Source organism: Heterodontus francisci, chromosome 3 (assembly GCF_036365525.1).
Source record: "Heterodontus francisci isolate sHetFra1 chromosome 3, sHetFra1.hap1, whole genome shotgun sequence".
Taxonomy (NCBI): domain Eukaryota; kingdom Metazoa; phylum Chordata; class Chondrichthyes; order Heterodontiformes; family Heterodontidae; genus Heterodontus; species Heterodontus francisci.
In genome coordinates this window covers 150,009,937-150,035,734 of record NC_090373.1, presented here as the reverse complement: position 1 = coordinate 150,035,734, position 25,798 = coordinate 150,009,937, and the positions used below count along the sequence as shown (strand labels likewise).

Sequence of the window (25,798 nt, the reverse complement as noted above, 5' to 3'; positions counted from 1 at the left end):
TGACACTCAGCTAATAGTCCCACTGTTTCGAATAATCTCTGGGTTTAAGCAATAATTTTGTTCAGGACTTCAGCATACTGCTTAATAAAGGCATCATCATTTTGTTGAACATAATTGCAGATTGCAGTCCTTGTAAATCCAGCGCTGGGATGCATATTTGATCACAATGGTGATCAAGAACCCAAAGGATTCTTAGCATCATAATGTGCTTTTCATAATTAAGAGCTGAATACAGATCTGTTTACTGTGAGAATCAAAACTTAACAGCTGTTGAGACCGAGTAAAAATGTAGTGGAATCTCTAACAGTGTCTAAAATGCTCTCTGAGCCTTGTGACAATTTAATGACAATACAATGCTTGCAAGCAATCCATCTTCAGCACATGACGAACCTTTTCCCATTTCAGTCTGGGAGGAAATGAGTAATGCGTAACCCATTTGTGTGATCAATTTGCTCAAGCAGCTACTGTGAAATGTTAATCACAACTTTAATTTGTACAGCATTAGCATTTTGATTAACTTGTAGGTTTGCTGGCATACTTAAAGCGCTTTTTAGTCATAGTTACGGCAAGGAAATGACTTTTTGATTAATTAAGTTTGTTAGACAGCAGCTGAGCTTCCTGATTGGTAACCTTTCAGGATGTAGATTCATAAAGTAACAACAGACAATTGCACAAGTTACAACAACCAAAGGCTTTTTAATCATTTATTAATTACTGCATATCCTCTGACAACACTGTTAAATGAGAGTACACTGCCCACTGCATTTTTTTGTAAAAGTGCAAATGTCATCATCAGGACCGTTTTAAAAAATCAAATAATTACAAAGAGGCATTATTAACCTGAGGAAATATGACATAGAAAAAGCCATTCAGCCTATTTAGGTTCCCTCTATATAGGACCTGCTCAGTTGCAGGCCTTTCACCTACTAGTTGACTAGTGGTAACATAGTACTTATTCTTAAAACAGGACAGGAGTATGCAAACTTTTTGTCTTTGTGGAATACTTAGGAATGTGCCATGGATCCATGTGGGCCAGATCTAAAATTTAAATTAATGTTTCTATTAATCTGTATATATCTCCAAGCTGCAGATGTTGACAAATCTTTGTATTGAGGTGATGATGATAAAGTGCTCCAAGCCTGCACTTTCAGATGATATTTGTGGCTTTGAAGGAGAAAGAAGTAAGTGCAATTAGAAACCAAGTTGCTGTGGCTTCATGGGCCAGCTGAGCAGGATATTTAACCTGGAGGCCATAGCTTGGATATTGCAGCACGAGCAGAGCTGACTTATAAAATTGCTCAGAACTGCAGTTCAACAAATATTGCATTCATGGTGATGCAGCTCCCTCACATACACAGTCAGACTCTGAAACTCTTTCAATGCTAGATTCCTCCAATGAAGCCAACAGCATTGGCAGCTTCAAATACAGGTTAGATATTCATAATCACTGTGTAGTTACAATTTCAGTAGCTATTCAAACCACTTTCCATTCTTTACCTTATTCAAAAAATGCTTGTCCATGGTCAAGATTGTAACATAAAACTTGTTGCTGACATCCCAACAAAATTGTTAGAACTTCTTATGAAGTTATTCCGAATCAAGTGTGATTGTCCTTGGTTGAATATGAACCTCCAGTATTTATGTCACATGTTTAACATCAAAATTTAGCATTGCAAATCACTGCATAAATCTTTATAATAGGAAAATTCTATCTAAAAATGTAAACATATCCTCCTCAAAAGCAACACAAATAATAGGAGCAGGAGTAGACCGTATAGTCCTGCTCCACCATTCAAAACGATTATGGCTGATCTTAGGATTCAACTCCATTTTCCTGCCCGCTCGCCATACCCTCGATTCCCTGAGAGACCAAAAGTCTGTCTATCCCAGCCTTAAATGTCTTCCAACGATGGAGCATCCACAACCCTCTAGGATAGAGAATTCTAAAGATTCACAACCCTTTGAGTGAAGTAATTTCTCCGCATCTCCGTCCTAAATGATCGGCCCCTGACCCTGAGACTTGCCCCATATTTTAGATTCCTCTACCAGCAGAAACAATCTCTCTCTCTATACCCTATCCGCTCCTTTAGAATCGTATATATTTCAATGCGATCACCTATCATTCTTTTAAACTAAAATGGCAGGGGGATGGGAACCTTTGCAAGGAGTCAGAGGAGGGGGGATCAAAGACAAGAACAAAAGACAGTAAGGGGAATAAGAAAAGTGATAAGCAGAGAAATCAAGGACCAGAATCAAACAGGGCCACAGTGAAAAATAGTGGGAAGAGGACAAGTAATGTTAAAAAGACCAGCCTTAAGGCTTTGTGTCTTAACGCGCGGAGCATTTGCTATAAAGTGGATGAATTAATCGCGCAAATCGATGTAAACGGGTATGATATAGCCGGGATTACGGAGACATGGCTGCAAGGTGACAAGGGGTGGGAAATGAACATCCAGGGATATTCATTATTTAGGAAGGACAGACAAAAAGCAAAAGGCAGTGGAGTTACATTGCTGGTTAAAGAGGAAATTAACACAATAGTGAGGAAAGATATTAGCTCTGACTCTGTGAAATCTGTATGGGTAGAGCTGAGAAACACTAAGGGGCAAAAACGTTAGTGGGGGTTGTATATAGGTGATGTTGGGAATGGCATTAAACAGGAAATTAGAGATGCATGCGATAAAGGAACATCTGTAATTATGGGTGACTTTAATCCGCATATAGATTGGGCCAATCAAATTAGTCACAATATCGTGGAGGAGAAATTCGTGGAGTGTATACGGGATGGTTTTCTGGACCAATTCTTTGAGGAGCCAACTAGAGAATAGGCCATTCTAGACTGGGTATTGTGTAATATGAGAGGAATAATTGACAGTCTAGTGGTGCAACACCCCTTGGGGACAAGCGACCATAATATGATAAAATTCTTGATCAAGATGGAGAGTGACGTAGTTGATTCTGAGACTAGGGTCCTGAATCTCAGTAAAGGAAACTACGAAGGTATGAGGTGCGAGTTGGCCATGACAGATTGGGAAATGTTACTTAAAGGGATGACGGTGGATAGGCAATGGCAAACATTTAAAGAGCGCATGGATGAACTGCAACAATTGTTTATCCCTGTCTAGCGCAAAAGTAAAACAGGAAAGGTAGCCAAGCCACGGCTTACAAGGGAAATTACAGATAGCATTAGATCCAAGGAAGAGGCATATAAATTTGCCAGGAAAAACAACAGACCTGAGGATTTGAAGCAGTTTAGAATTCAGCAAAGGAGGACCAAGGGATTGATTAAGAAGGGGAAGAGAGAGTACGAGAGCAAGCTTGCGGGGAACATAAAAACTGACTGTAAAAGTTTCTATAGGTATGTGAAGAGAAAAAGATTGGTGAAGACAAATGTAGGTCCCTACAAATGTAGAAACGGGAATTTATTATGGGGAATAAAGAAATGGCTGACCAACTAAATGCATACTTTGGTTCTGTCTTCACAAAGGAGGACATAAATATCATACCAGGTTTTCTCCGGGTGCTCCGGTTTCCTCCCACAGCCAAAAGACTTGCAGGTTGATAGGTAAATTGGCCATTATAAATTGCCCCTAGTATAGGTAGGTGGTAGGGGAATATAGGGACAGGTGAGGATGTGGTAGGAATATGGGATTAGTGTAGGATTAGTATAAATGGGTGGTTAATGGTCGGCACAGACTCGGTGAGCCGAAGGGCCTGTTTCAGTGCTGTATCTCTAAATCAAATCTAAATCAAATGTTGGGGAACACAGGACTTAGTGAGAGAGAGGAACTGAAAGAAATCAGTATTAGTAGAGAAATAGTTTGTGGAAATTGATGGGATTGAAGGCCGATAAATCCCCAGGGCCTGATGGTATGCATCCCAGAGTACTTAAGGAAGTGGCCCTAAAAATAGTGGATGCATTGGTGGTCATCTTCCAAGATTCTATAGACTCTGGAACAGTTCCTTCAGATTGGAGGGTACTAATGTAACCCCACTATTTAAAAAGGGAGGTAGAGAGAAAGCAGGGAATTATAGACCAGTCAGCCTGTCGTCGGTAGTGGGGAAAATTCTAGAGTCCATTATCAAAGATTTTATAGCAGAGCACTTGGAGAACAGTGGGAGAATTGGGCAGAGTCAGCATGGATTTACGAAAGGGAAATTATGTTTGACAAATCTACTAGAATTCTTTGAGGATGTAACTAGTAGAGTTGATGAGGGGGAGCCAGTGGATGTGGTTTATTTGGACTTTAATAAGGCTTTCGACAAAGTCCCACATAAGAGATTAGCATGTGAAATTAAAGCGCATGGGATTGGGGGTAGTGTATTGTGATGGATAGATAATTGGTTGGTGGACAGGAAACAAAGAGTAGGATAAATGGGTCTTTTTCCGAATGGCAGGCAGTGACTAGTGGGGTACCGCAGGGATCGGTGCTAGGACCCCAGCTATTCACAATATATATAAATGATTTAGATGAGGGAACTAAATGTAATATCTCCAAATTTTCAGATGACATAAAACTGGGTGGGAGGGTGAGTTATGAGGAGGATGCAGGGAGGCTTCAGGGTGATTTGGACAAGTTGAGTGTGTGGGCTAATGCATGGCAGATGCAGTATAATGTGGATAAATGTGAGGTTATCCACTTTGGTAGCAAAAACAGAAAAGCAGATTATTATCTGAACGGCTATAAACTGAGAGGGGGAATATGCAGCGAGACCTGGGCGTTCTCGTACACCATTCGCTGAAGGTAAGCATGCAGGTGCAACAGGCGGTAAAAAAGGCAAATGGTGTGTTGGCCTTCATAGCGAGAGGATTCGAGTACAGGAGCAGGGATGTCTTGCTGCAATTATACAGGGCCTTGGTGAGGCCACATCTGGAATATTGTGTACAGTTTTGGTCTCCTTATCTGAGGAAGAATGCTCTTGCTATAGAGGGAGTGCAGCGAAGGTTTACCAGACTGATTCCTGGGATGGCGGGACTGACGTATGAGGAGAGATTGAGTCGGTTAGGATTATATTCACTGGAGTTCAGAAGAGTGAGGGGGGGATCTCATAGAAACCTATAAAATTCTAACAGGACTTGACAGGGAGATGCAGGAAGGATGCTCCCGGTGGTGGGGAAATCCAGAACCAGGGGTCATAGTCTATGGATACGGGGTAAACCTTTCAGGACTGAGATGAGAAATTTCTTCACCCGGAGAGTGGTGAGCCTGTGGAATTTGCTACCACAGAAAGCAGTTGAGGCCAAAACATTATATGTTTTCTAGAAGGAGTTAGATATAGGGCGGCACAGTGGTGCAATGGTTAGCACCACAGCCTCACAGCTCCAGGGACCCGGGTTTGATTCTGGGTACTGCTTGTGCGGAGTTTGCAAGTTCTCTCTGCGACCGCATGGGCTTTCGCCGGGTGCTCCGGTTTCCTCCCACAGCCAAAGACTTGCAGGTTGATAGGTAAATTGGCCATTTTAAATTGCCCCTAGTGTAGGTAGGTGGTAGGGATTATGGGATTACTGCAGGGTTAGTATAAATGGGTGGTTGTTGGTCGGCACAGACTCGGGCCGAAGGGCCTGTTTCAGTGCTGTATCAATAAATAAATAAATAGCTCTTGGGTCTGAAGGGATCAAAGGGAATGGGGCGAAAGCCAGAACAGGCTACTGAGTTGGATGATCAGCCATGATCATAATGAATGGCGGAGCAGGCTCGAAGGGCCGAATGGCCTACTCCTGCTCCTATTTTCTGTTTCTGAACTCCAGAGAATATATGCCCAATTTACTCAGCCTCTCATCATTGGACAACCCCGTCATCCTAGAGACCAATTTAATGAACCTTTGCTGTACCACCTCCAAAGCAAGTATATCCTTCCTTAAATATGGAAACCAAAACCGCACACAGTATTCCAGATGTGGTCCCACCAAAACTCTGCACAACCTTGTTCTCTGTCACAGTTTGTAGATGAACTAAATAAATCACTCAGAATGTTTTTTGCAAACTTTTTATCTGCCTTTTTTTCCCTCAGTACCTGAAATATTTAATGTTTGAATTAAGGATAAAAGAAAATTGAAATAAAATACTCTTCATAACAAATTGATTACATTGCTCCACTGAATTGTCATCAAGACCTTAATCTCTCAGCAGCCTGGACTTTGGTTGAATATTTTTACCTCACATCAGTTGGAAATACCTTTCAGCCACAGCTGTGCATTTTGAGCATGTGCAGTTTACAAAATTCTCGTTATGCAGTCTGTGCATCAATGGAGTTATAAGAAGCGAAGAAATTGGAGCAGGAATAGGCCAAATGGCCCTCAAGCCTGCTCCACCATTCAATTAGATCATGGCCGATCTTCTACCTCAACTCCGCCTTTCTGCACTGTCCCCATATCCCTTGACTCTGTATCCGGCACTGCATTCCTTACCACTTATTGCATAAATTTTTTGTTTCTCATGTCACCTCTGGCTGTTTTGCTAATCACCATAAATCTGCATTGTTTGGTTACTGACCCTTCCACCACTTAGAAACAATTTCTCCTTATTTAATCTATCAAAACCCTTCATGATTTTAAACACCTCTATCAAATCCCCTCTTAATTAACCTTTCCTGCTCTAAAGAGAACAACCACAGCTTCTCCGGTCTGTCCACGTAACTGTAAGTCCTCATCCCTGGAACCATTCTAGTAAATCTCTTCTGTATCCCCAAACCTTTCACATACTTCCTAAAAAAAAAATAATTGGGGACAATATTCCAGCTGGGCATATCGGTCTGGCTTTTGTATTCTATGCCTGTATTTATAAAGATAAAGATTTCATATGCTTTATTAACTGCTTTATTAAGCTGTCCTGCCACCTTCAAAGATTTGTGCACGACACCCCCAGATCTCTCTATTCTTGTGCCTTGTTTAAAATTGTACCACTTAACTTGTATTGTCTCTCTTCATTCCTCTTACTAAAATGTATCACCTCCCTCTCTTTGCTTTGAATTTCATCTGCCATGTGTCTGGCAATTCCACCAGTCTGTGTCCTCTTGAAGTCTTTTACTATCTTCCTCATTGTTTGCTACACTTCCAAGTTTTGTGTCATCTGCAAATTTCAAAATTGGGCCCTGTGCACCTGTACTTCCATCCATTAATTTTAACAATCAGATAAAGCATGCTTTAAGGCAGGACAAAGAGAAGCACTGATGGAGAAAATGGTGGGGAAGGCTACCCAAGAATGGAAAGGGGGTGCGAATTGACACATTGAGGAATTCCCATCACATCATTTTGTGATTGTCTTTAGGACCTTCCCTGAACATCCACGAAGCTCCTCAGACAGGGATGTAAAGTCATACATAAAACATAGGAGTTGTTCGAGTATTAGGGCAGATGCTATAAATCCACTTGTAGAATAAGCCAAGTGAACTCCGAGCACAGACAGCCACACTATATTGTGGAACTGCTTCCATTTGAAATAGTTCTGCAGTATAAATAGGGCATTAAGTTACCAGTAACAGAACACACATACAATGAGCAAGGAATGACTAGTGTGTGTTGGGTGTCATTCCAGTATCTTTAAAGGAAAAAACAGCTAAATTTAATTGAAATGTCTCTGGCACGTGTAAACAATACCTCTGTTTAAAAAGGGTTTTGGTGGCTTGTTTGCCTTAAGTAAATGCAACTCTCATGTATCTCCAGGTTGTGATTACATATACAGTCTAATATAAACTAATGTACATTGAACCAGCCCTTGTATGTCTTTTGAATGAGCTGCTGTTTATAAACATAGGCAATTTTTCTGGGTGCACTAGGCAGAGAAAAAAATAGCTTCTTTCATCTAATCACTGACCCTTTACACCTATAAGCTGGGTCTTGCAAATAAACAGGGTGGTGCAGAATAAAAGGCTTATAGGGGACAGCTGAGTATTTCATTAAAATTTAAAATAGGTACTCTTCTAGCAGACAGGTCCTTTAACAAAAGCTCCAGGATCTGATTAAATAGCTTGGGCTACTGAATTGTTAATATGCACAGCAATGAGTGGAGCTTGCAGTGTCTCAAATGTGCTCTTTGCATGCCGCTGATCTGCACATGCCAACAGCCAGCTGTCATTTCCGAGAAACACGTTAATTCCCCTTTGCCCAGTTTGTGAACATACCAAAGTGCAACACAAAGTTGTGTTGAAGTCACTGATAAGTAAGGTGCTGCAGGAGAATATTCAATGTATTGCAGCATTTTTAGTTGAATGGCCAGAAATGTGTGTGGTTTGAAGATTAGAGGTAGGGGGATTGGAAATTGAGAGTATTGAGGGTGGCATGGTACAGGCTTTCATAAAGACACCAGTTAACACAAAACATACAATTTCTTTTAGGTTGCATTATCTAGATATAAAGAATATATATTAAATTTGAAACAAATGTAATAAATTTATCACCAAGTCTTTGTATGTGAGTACTTTAATGTTCCAATGGAAAAAAGGCATTGAAGTGGATGATCAGCTATGATTGTACTGAGTGTCGGAGCAGTTTCGATGTGCTGAATAGCCTACTCCTGCTCCTATGTTCTTATCTCCACTCTCGCTATTATCATGAAGTTGAACTCAAACATGGGGCCTTCCACCAAGGAAGCTGCCCCTCAACCTCTATTGGCATGGAGCTTAAATATAGACTGTTGCCACCATTGAGGATTTCTGTCATGCCCTCCAACCAATCAGGGAGTTGGCTGCATCACTCTCTCTCTTCTCTTCCACCCACCACCCCCCCCCACCCCATTGCCACTTCCTTCCCATCACCTCAAGTAAAAAAAAAAGCACAAAAACTTTATTAACTGACTGTGTACCATCTACAAGATCAGATTTTTTTTTCTTTTTTCTTCCAGAAGTTTCTACCTCAATTCCTGATAGCTGGTGACAAGTGTGATATTTTCTTTAAAATTAAATATTAGCTATATTCTTGCATGCTGTAGTAATCAGTATTCTTATTTCACATTTATTTCAAATAAGGTGCACATGATACAGACAACAGAATGCTGAAGGAGATTACATAATGGCATAATTTCTCCACTTTATCAATCTTGAGTAGTAATAAGATGACTTTCAATGCAAGTGTTTCAATTACAGCTAGCCATAATTCAACCATTCCCAAATATGGTATTCATATGCCCATGTTTATCATGGAACTATAAATACCAGTGTCTGTTTTTTGTACAGCCACCCCAGGAGAGGGTAAGCCATTGTGAAAATTGTAAACTTGGTTTGCGGGTTGACCTTTGTTCTGATGGTAGCCTAAATGTGACTGATTTTCTGCATGCCGTATGGGATCATTGTGTGAGCTCTAAGTATGATTTACAATTAGTCAGCTCTGTAACTGGAGCTCAGCATTTTTTCATTAAATGCCATTTGGCCATTATGAGTACGAGTGTCTATCCACTTTTTGGTAAAATGGCTCATAATGGAAGGATTTAAGGGGAAGCTAGGTAAGCACATGAGGGTAGAAAGGAATACACTATTCTAATTCAGAAAGCCAGGTGGTGAAGGATAGAACTGGAACTTAATCTTTACATACTTTACTAGCTTTTATTTAAAGAGATACACATTGCACACATGCTCCTCCAAAACCCAACAACCAGTTTTAGTCGGCTCCAACATTTATAGTAAGAAGCACAACTGAATCCCCAGTTAATAACGACCTGAACATAATTCAACAATTAATAGAGAAAGGAAATGCTGATTGGGTTAGAAGAGGGATGGGAGGAGGCTTACGTGGAGAATAAATGCCATCATAGAACAAATGATAGTTCTGTTTCCATGCTGTAGACCCTATGGCCCCAATGTTTGCAGGGGTTGGGGGGTGGGTGGTGGTATAGTTTATACCTGCTGGAAACCCAGAAATAGGGGTGACCTGGAGAACCTGACAAATTTAATGGAAGGACCTAAAATCGAGAGGCTGGCTGGCTGCCATGTGGGAAGACCTGCAACATCAGGCTTCAGCCAGGGAGTAGGGAGGAGGAGATCGGAAAGGCTGGGGAGGAGGGAGATCAATGAGATTAGACAGAGATTAGAGACCTTGGGGAGGTCGACGGGGTGGGACGTGGAGATTGAAGGTTGTGAGGTTTTGGGGACGATCAGATCACAGTGGGGGGGTGGCAGTGCAGCCAATCACGGGAAAGGAAGTTTAGTTATCTAGGGGGTCAAAGAGAAGCACTTCTGCTGTTCCTAGCCCACAAACAGTGCTGCAAGGGACTTACCCTGATCGATCCAGCTGTTCTCACCTTTCACAACATTAAAAGTAAAATTGCTAAACTTCGAAGCACACCGCCTCATTAAAATATTTAAATGAAGGACCAGCCTCCGACAGCAGGTTAGTCAACTGGCTCCCCCAACCTGTCTCCAGTAGAAGGACCTAGAGTCCATCTCAAGTCAATATTTATAGTGATAAGTGGCGTGATTCTGACCAGATCACAATTTTCAAGAACTGTTTGGTGGAGGAGCCATTCTGATCTATCCTAAAGCATGTCATCATTGTAGAAATCTGTGAGGACAAGAAAAATCTCTTAAGCTGTTCAGTAGATATTAAGAATGCTGCTTCCATTGTAAGTGTAACCATTAACCCTTTTTCAATCAGTGTTTAAATCAGAACATCTTTGCCATGAGTTTATTTCACACAGACACATTATGGGACCAGTGAAGCTGACAATTTTATTTTTTCTGTAAATCTAAACAGCAGTTAAGCTCTAATTTACCTCACCTTGCTCAGTTCTGCAGCAAACAGCCAATTAAACTATGACCCAAAACTCTATTTACTTATAACAATTAGATTTTGTGGCAGCAGATTAATATATTGTGCATTACATAATAAACACTCCTTTGCTTATAAACTTAGCATCGGATTTATCATGGGAAATCTAGTAATAGGACCATAGAGGTTTACAGTACAGAATCCATTATGCACATCATATTTATGCCAGCAATTTACTAGAATAATGTAAAACTAAATCCACTGCCCTACTCTTCCCCTGCCCCCTCAATACCCGCGAATCTTCCACTCCTTCAAATATTTATGCGTTTTTCCCTTAAAATGTGTAATACTGTCTGCTTCATCCAGTCCCCATCGTAAAGCATTCTGCGCTCTGACAACCCTCTGCATAAAGAGATTTTGTGCATGAACCCGCTCATCAGTTTCTGAGTGACAACTTGAACTTCATGATCCCTCATCACTGATTTCTCAACTGAAGGAAAAGCTTTCGCTATTCACCCTATAAAAGCCCGTCATCTCAAAAAAAAAATATTTTATTAAATGTCCACATAATTTCCCGTCTCCAATCTAAATAGCCCTAGTAACTGAAGTTACATACGATTTTCAGGACTGTCCCCTTTGCTCTAAGAGGCAGCTTTGCTATTTTCTGTTTCCATTGAAAAGAGAAATTGCATTGAGTAGCGTTTAAAGTTGCTTGGTTTCGGCCTGGTCATAAATTTTTTTCTGGTGCATGTGGAAAAAAAATTACAGTAGAGGTCGATTTATGTCGAGGAATAACAAGATTTTTAATATTTTGTAAATATATTGAAATTATGTAACTAATGTCTTCTTGGCAAATCTACAGTGTATGCTGTCTATGGCTTTAATATCCTTTTTATAATGGGGAGCCCAAAACTGTACACAGTACTCCAGTGTACAAATTTATCATTACTTCTTTACCCTAGCACTCCTTGCCCTTATTTATAAACCTGAAAATGCCATTGACGTTTTTAAGATATGGTCTACCTACACTTGTACCTTCAGGGTAATTATCTACTTGAGTCCCTGGGTCTCCTTGGTCATCTATATCCTTCAACATGCTTCCATTTGTGTGTACACTTCCAACCATTTTTCCTCAAAAACATTGCTCCTTCACAGTTTGGTGAGTCGACCACATTATTTTGCACTTGCCACCTGTCTGTCCTAACCTGTAAATGTCCTCTTGAAGTCTTTCACGTCACAGTTCTCAAAGATAATATAGTGCACGCCAACTTCTGAATCATAAACAAATTTATTCTTATGCAAGTTTACTAGGCAAGTTTATTCTACCGCATCTGATTAGGTCAGTCTTCCCACTGAGTGACTTCCACATTCTTGAGAATTGTACCAGACTACAGACAAATAAGTTGGAACTAACAAAAAAAATTGAGTAAACCTACCATAAAGATAGAAAGTTTCACATTTTTTGCAATGGTTGTTCCAATTAATAAGTTGAACTTTCAACTTCTGTTTGATGCATGCAAAGCATTCCTCAAATAAAAATGCTGCATGCTTCAGCTCCAGGTCACAGACCTGAAACATTTACTGCTTTTCTCTCCACAGATGCTGCCAGACCTGCTGAGTATTTCCAGCACTTTCTGTTTTTATTTCAGATTTCCAGCATCCACAGTATTTTGCTTTTATTATACCAATTCTACACTTGCTCAAACTAGTTAATTGACGATCAATTAAACAAACTGAATGTTTTTGTCTGCTACCTGCTACCCACCATTCAGTTCAAGAATGTACAGCAGTTGCATATTCTAGCCTTACATTCTATTTTGCATAGTGTAATATTGCTAGTCTGATAAAATAGCTCATCCTCTAATGTACTGTGATGCCGATGGTGATTTACTGATAATGTGTTAAACAGATAGTGCCTGCTATACACAATCACACACTTTCTGTAACAGCTCCTGTTAAGCTGCTGTCTAATGCAATATAATAAAAGCAAAATACTGCGAATGCTGAAAATATGAAATAAAAATGGAAAGTGCTGGAAATACTCAGCAGGTCTGGCAGCATCTGTGGAGAGAAGACGCAGTATTAACATTTCAGATCTGTGACCTTTCATCATTTGTCATGATGCTTAACCATAGTTGAATATATTCAAATATGCATTCAGAGGGCATATCAGTCATTGCTTGTTTGCAATACCTGCAACATTGCATTTTGCCTTTGGAATAAAGCTTCACTTGCCACAAACTAAACTTCATAAAGGCTCACTTCCAAATGCATTGAAGAATACTGTGTTGCTGATGATGTATTTGGTCTGATGAATAACTCTGAAGGGTGAGGTCAGCTTAGTTTTGTTTATAAGCTTTAGAAGCATTAAGCATCAATGTTTCTGTCTTTATAATGCAGCATGCAGTTTATTCAGTTACATATATTCATGCCATTTATTAGTAATAGTAATAGTTTAATAGTTCTGATAAACTAAGATAATCATCCTGTTTTCATCTGATTACATGACTCGAAGGAAATTGGCGAAAAGCTTAGGAGCATCAAGAAGAGGTGATAAAAGTTGTCATGGTCAAATTTTTACTACACATTTCTTTCACCAGCAAATAAATATGTTTGCTTTTTAGGTCAAAAACTGTCTAAAGCCTAACTATACAGTCTATTTAATCACTAGGACCACAGTCTTTATGATATATATGAATTGGATATTGGAATACAGAGTAAATTTCAAAATTTGTTGATGATTCCAAGCTTGGAGGTGCAGCCGACCATGAAGATGATAACAATCAACTGCAACAGGACATAGAGAGGATAGCAGAATGGGCAGATAAATGGCAGATGGAATTTAATACAAAGAAGTGTGAGGTGATGCATTTTGGTAGAAGGGATAGGGAAAGACAACATAGACTTAATGGCACAGTTATAAAAAATGTGCAGTTCTAGGGGTTGATGTGCATAGGTCTTTGAAGTTGGCAGGACGTATCAAGAGAGTAGTTAGCAAAGCATGTGGGATCTTGGCTTTATAAATAGAAGTGTTGAGTACAAAAGCAGGGAAGTTATGCTGAACCGTTATAAAGCGCTGGTGAGGCCACAACTAGAGTATTGTGTCCAATTCTGGTCACACTTTAGGAAGGATGTGAAGGTCCTTGAGAGTATACAGAGGAGATTTACCAGAATGGTTCCAGGGATTTTAGCTACAAGGTTTGGTTGGAGAAGCTGGGGTTGTTCTCCTTGGAGCAAAGGAGACTGAGGGGAGAATTGATAGAGGTGTACAAGATTATGACAGGTTTAGATAAGGCAGAAAAAAAAAAGCTTGTCCCATTAACTGATGGTGCAAGTACTAGGGGAAACAGATTTAAGTTTGTGGGAAAGAGATGCAGGGCGGGTGTGAGGCAGAACTTTTTTACGCAGTGAATGATTTTGACCTGGAACTTGCTGCCTATGAGGGTGGTGGAAGCAGAGACGATGAATGATTTCAAAAGGAAATTGAAAGGACATGAGGGAAAAAAATATGCAGGGCTACAGGGATAGAGTCGGGGAATGCAACTGACTGGTCTACACAGAACTGCATGGACATGATGGGCAGAATTGCCTCCTTCTGTGCCATAATGATTCTATAACTCCATGACTTGGAGTTGCATTTAAGTATGGAAACTGCGAGTAATGGAGGAAGACAATTAAATAAGTGACAGGAAGAAAACTGTGACATAAACATTCTGATCAGGCCTCCAATTAGTTGGGGTAATTACCCAATCATTAAATGTACTGACCCCAACCTGTCATAATTATGTCCTGGACATAAGAAATATTGCTGCCAAAATACTTGACACAAAACCTTCTCACCAAATTAGAAAGAAACAAAAAAGTTATTTTTTTTTTAAAATAGCCTCAGAGTGCAGTCATAGATCTCAATATAGGGGACTTTAAATCTACCATCGTAAATAGCTCACCCTATCAACCCTGGACACCTATTTTATGTGGGTGGGCAGATGACTTGCACACTATTATCCCAGCACAAACTGGGCAGACATTTTCCAATCGATTGGATCCACTTCACACCCGTTAATCAGAAATGACAAATCATAAAATCTACCTGAACTTGTCTTAATAACTAAGACACAATCTCTGAAATTGAAAATGTATGTTTTAGACTGACTTTTGTTCATTGTTGGTAAGATATCTATGGTATGTGAAGTAGACCTTTACTCGTAGAAGAAGTTATTATAACCTGTGATTTTCTTACATTACCACATTAAAAGTGCTGGCTTCTAAGAATTTTTTTAAATTGTGGAGAAATTTGCATGCTACCAAACATGAGAAGTGATGGAGAATCACTTCCACCAATGGAGATAATGAGCTGAATTTTATGGCGGCAAGCTTCAAAAAGTGCGCGGCGCACAGGTGAGGCGTGCACTGCAGAGCTGCCATGATATTTTGCGCAGTGGCTAATTAGCATCGAGGGGGTGGGCTGTCCGTCCACGATGACATAGAGGGGGCGGGCACACCATCCCTGGCAACAGCATCTGGTGCCACCGCCATTTTTAAAGGGCTTCAAGCCCTTCAGGGCCATTTATTTGTTTGAAGGTATAGGTTTATTAAAAGACCAAAATAAAATTTTATTAACACTTCCAATCTCCTCTCCAAGCCGCACCCCCCCCCCCCCTGCCCAATGAATAAACCGTTCATTATTTGTCTTATCTCTCTCCCTGCAACCCCCCTGCCCCCTGCCAAAAAGGTAAGTTCTCAATCAGGACCTTCCCCCTCCCCCCCCCCCCCCCCCCCCCCAAAAAATAAACTTCTTTACCTTTGACCCTCAACCCCTTCCCACCATCCCTGCATTCAATAAGAACAGTTTTCCCTGCTTCCCCAGCCCCCATCCTGAAAAATGCACTCCTCCACACCCACGAGTGTCACAAAGAACAAAGAACTGTACAGCACAGGAACAGGCCATTCGGCCATCTAAGCCTGCGCCGATCTTGATGCCTGCCAAAACTAACACCTCCTCACTTCCGGGGCCCATAGCCCTCTATTCCCTTCCTATTCATATATTTGTCAAGATGTCTCTTAAACGTCGCTATCGTATCTGCTTCCACCACCTCCCCTGGCAGCAAGTTCCAGGCACTCACTACCCTCTCTGTAAAAAAAAAAACTTGCCTCGCACATCCCCTCTAAACTTTGCGCCTCGCATCTTAAACCTATGTCCCCTAGTAACTGACACTTCCACCCTGGGAAAAAGCTTCGGATTTCCACATGGGATGGCCGTTGAGGCAAAGTAAGTGTTTATGCGTGCATTAGCATTTATTTAAATATTTAGATTAAGGCTCTGCCACCGAGCGGCAGGGGGTCCGCCCCGAGGCCTCACCACCACCTGTAAAATGGGGCGGAACCTTCCAACGTTGAGGCCCATGCTGGGCCTCCCCCGAAAGTATTTTCTGGGCCCCCCCCCGCCATAACCCCGACTTTGGGCTTATGAAATTCAGCCCAATAAGTGTGAAATTATCTCTGAACTGTAGGTTCAGGCACTTGGAGGGAAGGGGTTGTGGGGTGGGAGCAGTGGAAGTGCCACAGTCATAATGGTAAAGGTTAAGTCATAATATATGTATCAGAGCTGATGTCATTGGAACAATTCAGGCAACAACCAAGGGGCAAATAATCCAAAACACCAACAAAATTTGTGGAACAAATTCAGATACCATTCACTACTGAAATTTGCTGTTATTTATTAAATTAAGTGTTTCGAGGTAATAGCTCAGCTTTAATAGAAATCATGGAATCAAAAGGTCACCCATTGGCTTGTTATCAATCTCTTGTTATCCTCAAATCCAGCATAATGTGTTCGAGATCACATATTGTTACTTAATTGATTCCTTTCTGTCTTCTCTATCACCTTTATTTAGGCTATGCTGGATGTGGCAGCGAACAATGGCTGGCTCGTTACAGCACTGAACGTAATCAACCTGATTCAAATGGTGATTCAAGGCAGATGGGTACATGATTGCTGTCTGCTTACCCTGCCAAACATTGAACAACAACACCTCTACCTCTTCAGGTATCACTACAGCTACTTATTGTGGACTTTTAACTCTTACAATCTGGGACAAGACTTCTCATAAAAAGCACCATTGATCTTTTTATTAATTAGACATCTGCATTAAGAATGCGATAGGGTTCATGAATATGCCAAGAAGCCTGTAGCTGTTTCCAATTTTTTTTGTATGTAAGTGTTCTAACTAAAGGAGACAGAGCAGTATATGCAGGAGAGGCATATGACAGAAAAACTAAAAGCAACAAGGTTAACATAACCATGCCTTTTAACTCATCTGCTTTTGTATAATAAAGGTATAAGAAAGCAAGTACTGTTCCCACTCACAAATGAAATGCTGACAATTTAAAAGGATTCTTGGAATATAATTTGTATCTTCGACTCTTAAGTGACTGTATTCCTGGTGATCACTAATAATGAAAACTTTTTAAGAAATCCTATTAGAAATTCTCTGGGGATCAAGATTTGAAGAGATTAACTGTGATTTGTATAAAACACTTATACCTCTCACAGCCATATGTGTATGTCTTGTCCTGGCTATTTAAAACTGATACAGATTGCAGGCAAAGTAAACAGATTGCCTCTTCTGCTGTGCAAAAACTATAGGTAGTGAGAAAGTTATTTAAAAAGAGATTTTAACTGTGATGTCTCGTATTCACATGCTGTTGTCCGTTAACATGTTGCGGAAGATCACACATTATTCCTAAATTCTATTCTTTGATGAACTTGCTTTAATGTTATTAATGATGCAAGTTACATAATAAATCCCACAAGTGTTACAAAGGGGTATAGAGGCTATCTGAGTGAGCAAAACTATGGCAGATGGGGTTCAATGTAGGACAAGTGTGAGGTCATCTACTTTGGATCCGAGAAAGACAAATCAGAGTATTTTATTAACAGTGAGGGACTAGGAGCTGTGGAGGAACAAAGGGATTTAAGTGTCCATGCATACAAATCACTCACGGCGCGTGCACAGGTGCAACAGGTAATTGAAAAGGCCAGTGGAATGCTGGCCTTTATCTCAAGGAGGTTGGAATTCAGAAGTGAGGAAGTGATGCTTCAGTTCTACAGAGTGCTGGTTCGACCCTATCTGGAGTACTGCATTCAGTCTTGGGATTAAATCCTATCTCAGGAAAAATATATTGGCCTTGGAAGGAGTAGAGCACAAATTATCAGAATTATGTCGCTGCTTAGAGAGTTAAATTATAAGGACAGATTGCACAAACTTGTCTCGTATTCTTTTAAATTTAGAAGGTTGAGGAATAATCTAATTGGTGTGTTTAAAATGATAGAAGGATTTGATAGGGAAGATACAGAGCAAGTATTTCCTCTGGTGGGGGAATCCAGAACAAGGGGGTATAATCCTAAAATTAGAACTCGGCCATTTAGGAGTTAAATCAGGACGCAGAGGGTAGTAGAAATCTGAAACTCCCCCCACCCACCAAAGTTCATGGATGCTGCGATTTTATTTTAAAAATTCAGTATAGGTATTGAGGGGTTTGGAACAAAGGCAGGTCAATGGAATTGAGGTACAGATCAACCATAGTCTAACTGAATGGCAGCAGAACAGACTTGAGGATGTGAGTGGGCTGTTTCTGTTCTCATTGATGCTTTTTACATCTAGGCCATGCATAACTTATTCAGATGTTCAGCCATGTCCAGTCTTTGGAAGAATTGCATACCTTGTACATCACTGCCCCTCCTCCTCTCCAATTCTTTACACCTCCGGCCTGCCAATGCATCACAAGAGCAGACAGATGACCTGCTCACCTGTTTTTGCAAATACTGTTCTTGGAGCCAGGGTTGAGAGTGATTCAGTAGGATACTAGAGTGAGTTGCTTAATGATTCCCTTCCCTTCCTCCCTTTGGCTCCAGCTCTTTATGCCCAGGGCTGAGATCAGAAAGTGCGTTATGTGAATAAGTACAGAGGAAAACCTGCTATTTCCCTCTCCATAGTGCGATATATTAGAAATGTGGTGTTCTAGGGTGGATCCCTCTCTGCCTCGTCCTAAGACAAAAGGAAAGAATGAGATATGGTCATTCAGCCTTTCTCGTTTATTTTATTATTGTGATTATTTTCAACTTTCTTAATACTGCATCTATCCCTGTTCATTCAGGAATCCCAATTTTACCATCAAATCTGCCAGGCAATACATTGAGCAGGATTTTGAACCCCTGTTGGGCCCGGGAATGGAAGTAGTTGGAAGCTAAAAATACCCTTGCCAGCCAGCATGCCGATTCCCTGGCTCCATCCCAACTCCAGGTCATTTTTGCGGAGGCGGGATTTGTTTTGGGTGGGGGGAGGTTGTGCAACAGCCACAGCCAACACAGCTCGTTAAGGGCCACGGTTCCCACAGGTAGCGGGGCCAAGTTAGGTGCCTGGAGGCAGCCTTCCAGCGATGATTGGGGTTGGGGGGGGACATTGGTCTAGGCAGGCCTAGAGACCCTTCGTGCCTGCATGGGTTCTGCAGCAACCACAAGCCACCCTGTAGAAGGGCTCCCCACCACCACTACCACAGTGGCAACCTGGCTGCAAGAGCCATTTTTTTAAGTTAAATTTTTAAAAATTGAAGAGAGGGTCCCTCCATTTTAAAGCCCACTCTTCCTTACTTACCATCCATTGCAGGCTGCTTCTCCCTTTTAACTGGAATGCCCTTCAGCTTTGAGAGCCCACCCACTGTAACTAATTGGTAAACAAGCCACTCTCTGGCTATTAAATGGGCATCCCAAGGAAAATCACAAAGAGTGACTGTTACCCGCATAGTGTGGGGTTCTAGCCCACATTTTAGCCTGACAGCAAGGTTCAGAAGCCTGCAGGGAAAATCCTACCCATTGTGTTGATACTATTGCAGAGTCGGTAACTAACTTTTCCAATTTCCCAAGTTGATGGAATATCACCGATGGTGAATTACAGTGCACTGGTTCAATTTAAAAGGAGCAAAAAACGAATTTACAAAAATTCTATATATACATGTGATGGGTATCAATATTAAGCAAAACAGATTGTTTCTCTCCATCTACCCTAGTTCCACTCGGGGGAATCTAGGACCAGGAGGCATAGCTTAAAAATTAAAGCCGGGTCTTTCAGGAGTGAAGTTATGAAACACTTGTACATGCAAATGGTGGTAAAAGTTTGGAACACTTTTGCAAACAGCAGTAGATGCTAGCTTAATTAATAATTTAAAATCTAAGATTGATAGATTTTTGTGAACCAAAGTTATTAAGGGATATGGGGCAACGGTGGGTATATGGAATTAGGTCCCACAACAGTTATGATCTCATTATGTGGTGGAACAGGCTCAAGGGTTAAATGGCCTACTCCTTTTCCAATGTGCCTCATATGTAGGTGAGTGGGTGAGAAAAGCTCAACATTGCACTTTTTGGCTTCAGCAACACAAGGCTGAGGTATAAAGCTAAATTGAATTGGGTGTAGTGACTTAGTGCATCAATTGTCGCATTGTGTCAGCCTCTTAGGGAGGCTCTGCTAAGCTTTGGGCCTGTTAAACCTTACAAGCTGCCTGTCAAGCTATTCTCCCGAAAGTTTATACTTACAAGAATATTTTACATTTTAACTGGAAATTTGCCCATGGTAGTCAAAGAACAAAGAACAGCACAGGGACAGGCCATTCGGCCCTCCAAGCCTGCGCCGAACTTGATGCCTGCCTAAACTAACACCTTCTGCACTTCCGGGGCCCACATCCCTCTATTCCCTTCCTATTCATTTATTTGTCAAGATGTCTCTTAAACGTCGCTATCGTATCTGCTTCCACCACCTTCCCAGGCAGCAAGTTCCAGGCACTCACCACCCTCTGTGTAAAAAAACTTGCCTCGCACATCCCCTCTAAACTTTGCCCCTCGCACCTTAAACCTATGTCCCTTAGTAACTGACTCTTCCACCCTGGGAAAAAGCTTCTGACTATCCACTCTGTCCATTTAGTTAGTTTAGGCAGGCATCAAGATCGGCACAGGCTTGGAGGGCCGAATGGCCTGTTCCTGTGCTGTACTGTTCTTCTTTGTTCTCGCCCATTTCCTCTGGCTCCACACATAGATTCCCATCTCTGCCCTTGAGTGGGCCAACCCTTTCCCTGGTTACCCTCTTGCTCTTTATATATGTATAAAAAGCCTTGGGATTTTCCTTAATCCTGTTTGCCAATGACTTTTCATGACCCCTTTTGGCCCTCCTAACTCCTTGCTTAAGTTCCTTCCTACTGTCTTTATATTCCTCAAGTGCTTCGTCTGTTCCCAGCCTTCCAGCCCTTACAAATGCTTCCTTTTTCTTTTTGACTAGGCTCACAATATCCCGCGTTATCCAAGCTTCCCGAAACTTGCCGAACTTGTCTTTCTTCCTCGCAGGAACATGCTGGTCCTGGATTCTAATCAGTTGACGTTTGAAAGACTCCCACATGTCAGATGTTGATTTACCCTCAAACAGCCGCCCCCAATCTAAATTCTTCAGTTCCTGCCTAATATTGTTATAATTAGCCTTCCCTCAATTTAGCACCTTCACCCGAGGACTACTCTTATCCTTATCCACAAGTACCTTAAAACTTATGGAATTCTGGTCACTGCTCCCGAAATGCTCCCCCACTGAAACTTCGACCACCTGGCCGGGCTCATTCCCCAATACCAGGTCCAGTACGGCCCCATCCCTAGTTGGACTATCTACATACTGTTTCAAGAAGCCCTCCTGGATGCTCCTCACAAATTCTGCCCCATCCAAGCCCCTAGCACTAAGTGAGTCCCAGTCAATATAGGGGAAGTTAAAATCACCCACCACTACAACCCTGTTACCTTTACATCTTTCCAAAATCTGTCTACATATCTGCTCCTCTACCTTCCGCTGGCTGTTGGGAGGCCTGTAGTAACCCCCAACATCGTGACTGCACCCTTCCTATTCCTGAGCTCCACCCATATTGCCTCGCTGCATGACCCCTCTGAGGTGTCCTCCCGCAGTACAGCTGTGATATTCTCCCTAACCAGTAATGCAACTCCCCCACCCCTTTTACATCCCCATCTATCCCGCCTGAAGCTTCTAAAGCCTGGAACATTTAGCTGCCAATCCTGCCCTTCCCTCAACCAAGTCTCTGTAATAGCAACAACATCATATTTCCAAGTACTAATCCAAGCTCCAAGTTCATCTGCCTTACCTGCTATACTTCTCGCATTGAAACAAATGCACTTCAGACCAGCTGTGCTCAGCAACACCTCCCTGCCTGCTCTTCCTCTTAGTCCTACTGGCCTTATTTACTATGTCCTCCTCATTTATTTCACTAGCTGTCCTACTGCTCTGGTTCCCACCCCCCGCCACACTAGTTTAAACCCTCCCGACTGACGCTAGCAAACCTTGCAGCCAGGACAGAACATAGAACAGTACAGCACAGTACAGGCCCTTCGGCCCACGATGTTGTGCCGAACCTTTAATCTACTCTAAGATCAAACTACCGACATACCCTTCATTCTACTATCATCCATGTACCTATCCAAGAGTCGCTTAAATGCCCCTAATGTATCTGCTTCTACTACCACCGCTGGCAGTGCATTCCATGCACCCACCACTCTCTGTGTAAAGAACCTACCTCTGACATCTCCCCTAAACCTTCCTCCAATTACCTTAAAATTATGCCCCCTGGTGATAGCCCTTTCCGCCCTGGGAAAAAGTCTCTGGCTATCCACTCTATCTATGCCTCTCATCATCTTGTACCCCTCTATCAAGTCACCTCTCATCCTTCTTCGCTCCAATGAGAAAAGCCCTAGCTCCCTCAACCTTTCTTCGTAAGACATGCCCTCCAGTCCAGGCAGCATCCTGGTAAATCTCCTCTGCACCCTCTCTAAAGCTTCCACATCCTTCCTATAATGAGGCGACCAGAACTGAACACAATATTCCAAGTGTGGTCGAACCAGGGCCTTATAGAGCTGCAGCATAACCTCACGGCTCTTAAACTCAATCCCCCTGTTAATGAAAGCCAACACCCCATACGCCTTCTCAACAACCCTATCAACTTGGGTGGCAACTTTGAGCAATCTATGGACATGGACCCCAAGATCCCTCTGTTCCTCCACACTACCAAGAATCCTGTCTTTAAGCCTGTATTCTGCATTCAAATTCGACCTTCCAAAATGAATCACTTCACACTTTTCCAGGTTGAACTCCATCTGCCACTTCTCAGCCCAGCTCTGCATCCTGTCAATGTCCCGTTGCAACCTACAACAGCCTTCCACACTATCCACAACTCCAGCAACCTTCGTGTCATCGGCAAACTTGCGAACCCAGCCTTCCACTTCCTCATCCAAGTCATTTATAAAAATCACAAAGAGCAGAGGTCCCAGAACAGATCCTTGTGGAACACCACTGGTCACCGAGCTCCAGGCTAAATACTTTCCATCTACTACCACCCTCTGTCTTCTGTGGGCCTGCCAGTTTTGTATCCAGGCAGCCAACTTTCCCTGTATCCCATGCCTCCTTACTTTCTGAATGAGCCTACCGTGGGGAACCTTATCAAACGCCTTGCTAAAATCCATATACACCACATCCACTGCTCTTCTTTCATCAATTTGTTTTGTAACATCTTCAAAGAATTCAATAAGGCTTGTGAAGCATGATCTGCCCCTCACAAAGCCATGCTGACTGTCTCTAATCAAACTTTTCCAAAAAATCATAAATCCTGTCTCTCAGAATCCTCTCCAATAATTTGCCCACTACCGACGTAAGACTGACTGGTCTATAATTCCCAGGGTTATCCCTATTCCCTTTCTTGAACAAGGGAATAACATTTGCCACCCTCCAATCATCTGGTCCTACTCCAGTGGACAGTGAGGACACAAAGATCATCGCCAAAGGCGTGGCAATCTCTTCCCTCGCTTCCCGTAATATCCTTGGGTATATCCCGTCTGGCCCCGGGGACTTATCTGTCCTCATATCATTCAAAATTTCCAGCACATCCTCCCTCTTAACCTCAACCTGTTCGAGCATATCAGCCTGTTCCACGCTGTCCTCACAAACGACCAGGTCCCTCTCACTAGTGAATACTGTAGCAAAGTATTCATTTAGGACCTCCCCTACCTCCTCCGACTCCAGGCACAAGTTCCCTCCACTATCCCTGATTGGCCCTACCCTCACTCTGGCCATCCTCTTGTTCCTCACAAGTGTAGAACGCCTTGGGATTTTCCTTAATCCTACCCGCCAAGACTTTTTCATGTCCCCTTTTAGCTCACCTAAGTCCATTTTTCAGTTCCTTCCTGGCTACCTTGTAACCCTCTAGAGCCCTGTCTGATCCTTGCTTCCTCAACCTTAAGTAAGCTTCCTTCTTCCTCTTGACCAGCTGTTCCACATCTCTTGTCATCCAAGGTTCCTTCACCCTACCATCCCTTCCTTGCCTCATCGGGACAAACCTATCCAGCAGTCGCAGCAAGTGCTCCCTAAACAACCTCCACATTTCTGTCGTGCATTTCCCTGAGAACATCTGTTCCCAATTTATGCTCCCCAGTTCCTGCCTAATAGCATTGTAATTCCCCCTCCCCCAATTAAATATTTTCCCATCCCGTCTGCTCCTGTTCCTCTCCAAGACTATAGAAAAGGTCAGGGAGTTGTGATCACTATCACCGAAATGCTCTCCCACCGAGAGATCTGCCACCTGGCCTGGTTCGTTGCCAAGCACCAAGTCCAACAGAGCCTCCCCTCTAGTCGGCCTATCTACATGTTGAGTCAGGAAACCTTCCTGGACACACCTAACAAAAACTGCTCCATCCAAACTATTTGCACTAAGGAGGTTCCAATCAATATTAGGGAAGTTGAAGTCACCCATGACGACAACCCTGTTACTTCTGCACCTTTCCAAAATCTGCCTCCCAATCTGTTCCTCCGTGTCTCTGTTGCTATTGGGGGGTCTATAGAAAACTCCCAATAAAGTGACTGCTCCTTTCACCCATAATGACTCAGTAGACAAACCCTCCTCGACGACCTCCCTTTCTGCAGCTGTGATACTATCCCTGACTAGTAATGCCACTCCCCCACCTCTTTTACCTCTTTCCCTATTCCTTTTGAAACATCTAAACCCCGGAACATCCAACATCCATTCCTGCCCCTGTGATATCCATGTCTCCGTAATGGCCACAACATCGTAACTCCAAGTACTGATCCATGCTCTAAGTTCATCACCCTTATTCCTGACACTTCTTGCGTTAAAATAGACACACTTCAACCCATCATACTGGCTGCAACTTTTCCCTGTCAACTGTCTAACCTTCCTCTCAGACTCTCTGCACTCTGTATCTGCCTGTTCAACAGCTACCCCATCCACTGATCCGTAGCTCTGGTTCCCATCCCCCTGCCAAACTAATTTAAACCCTCCCGAAGAGCTCTAGCAAACCTCCCGCCCAGGATATTGGTGCCCCTCCAGTTCAGATGTAACCCATCCTTCTTGTACAGGTCCCACCTTCCCCAGAAGGTATCCCAATGATCCACATATCTGAAGCCCTCCCTCCAACACCAGCTCTGTAGCCACGTGTTCAGCTGCACTCGCTCACTGTTTCTTGCCTCACTATCACGTGGCACCGGTATCACTCCTGAGATTACTACTCTGCTCGTCTGCCTTTTAGCTTCCAACCTAACTCCCTATATTCGCTTTTCAGGTCCTCATCCCTTTTCCAAGCTATGTCATTGGTACCGATGTGTACCACGATCTCTGGCTGCTCCCCGTCCCCCTTAAGAATCCTGTAGACTCGATCCAAGACATCCCTGACCCTGGCACCCAGGAGGCAACATACCATCCGGGAGTCTCGTTCGCGACCACAGAATCTCCTGTCTGTTCCTCTAACCATGAATCTCCTATCACTATCGCTCTTCTATTTTCCCCCATTCCCTTCTGAGCCACAGAGCCAGGCTCAGTGCCAGAGACCTGGCCGCTGTGGCTTTCCCCTGGTAGGTCGTCCCCCCCAACCATATCCTAAACGGTATACTTATTATTGAGGGGAACAGTCACAGGGGATCCCTGCACTGTGCGCCTATTCCCTTTCCCTCCCCTGACGGTCACCCAGCTACCTTTATCCTGTAACTTAGGTGT

General features: G+C 42.5%; 1 protein-coding gene across 1 annotated transcript in view; it reads left to right on the top strand.

Moving 5' to 3' along the window:
- Window positions 1-25,798, top strand: part of ascc3 (activating signal cointegrator 1 complex subunit 3) — a 740,670-nt gene that overhangs the window by 692,013 nt on the left and 22,859 nt on the right. The window contains exon 38 of the mRNA XM_068026887.1: window positions 16,594-16,745. Coding sequence (XP_067882988.1) covers window positions 16,594-16,745 — 152 coding nt within the window. The remainder of the gene's footprint in view (window positions 1-16,593; window positions 16,746-25,798) is intronic.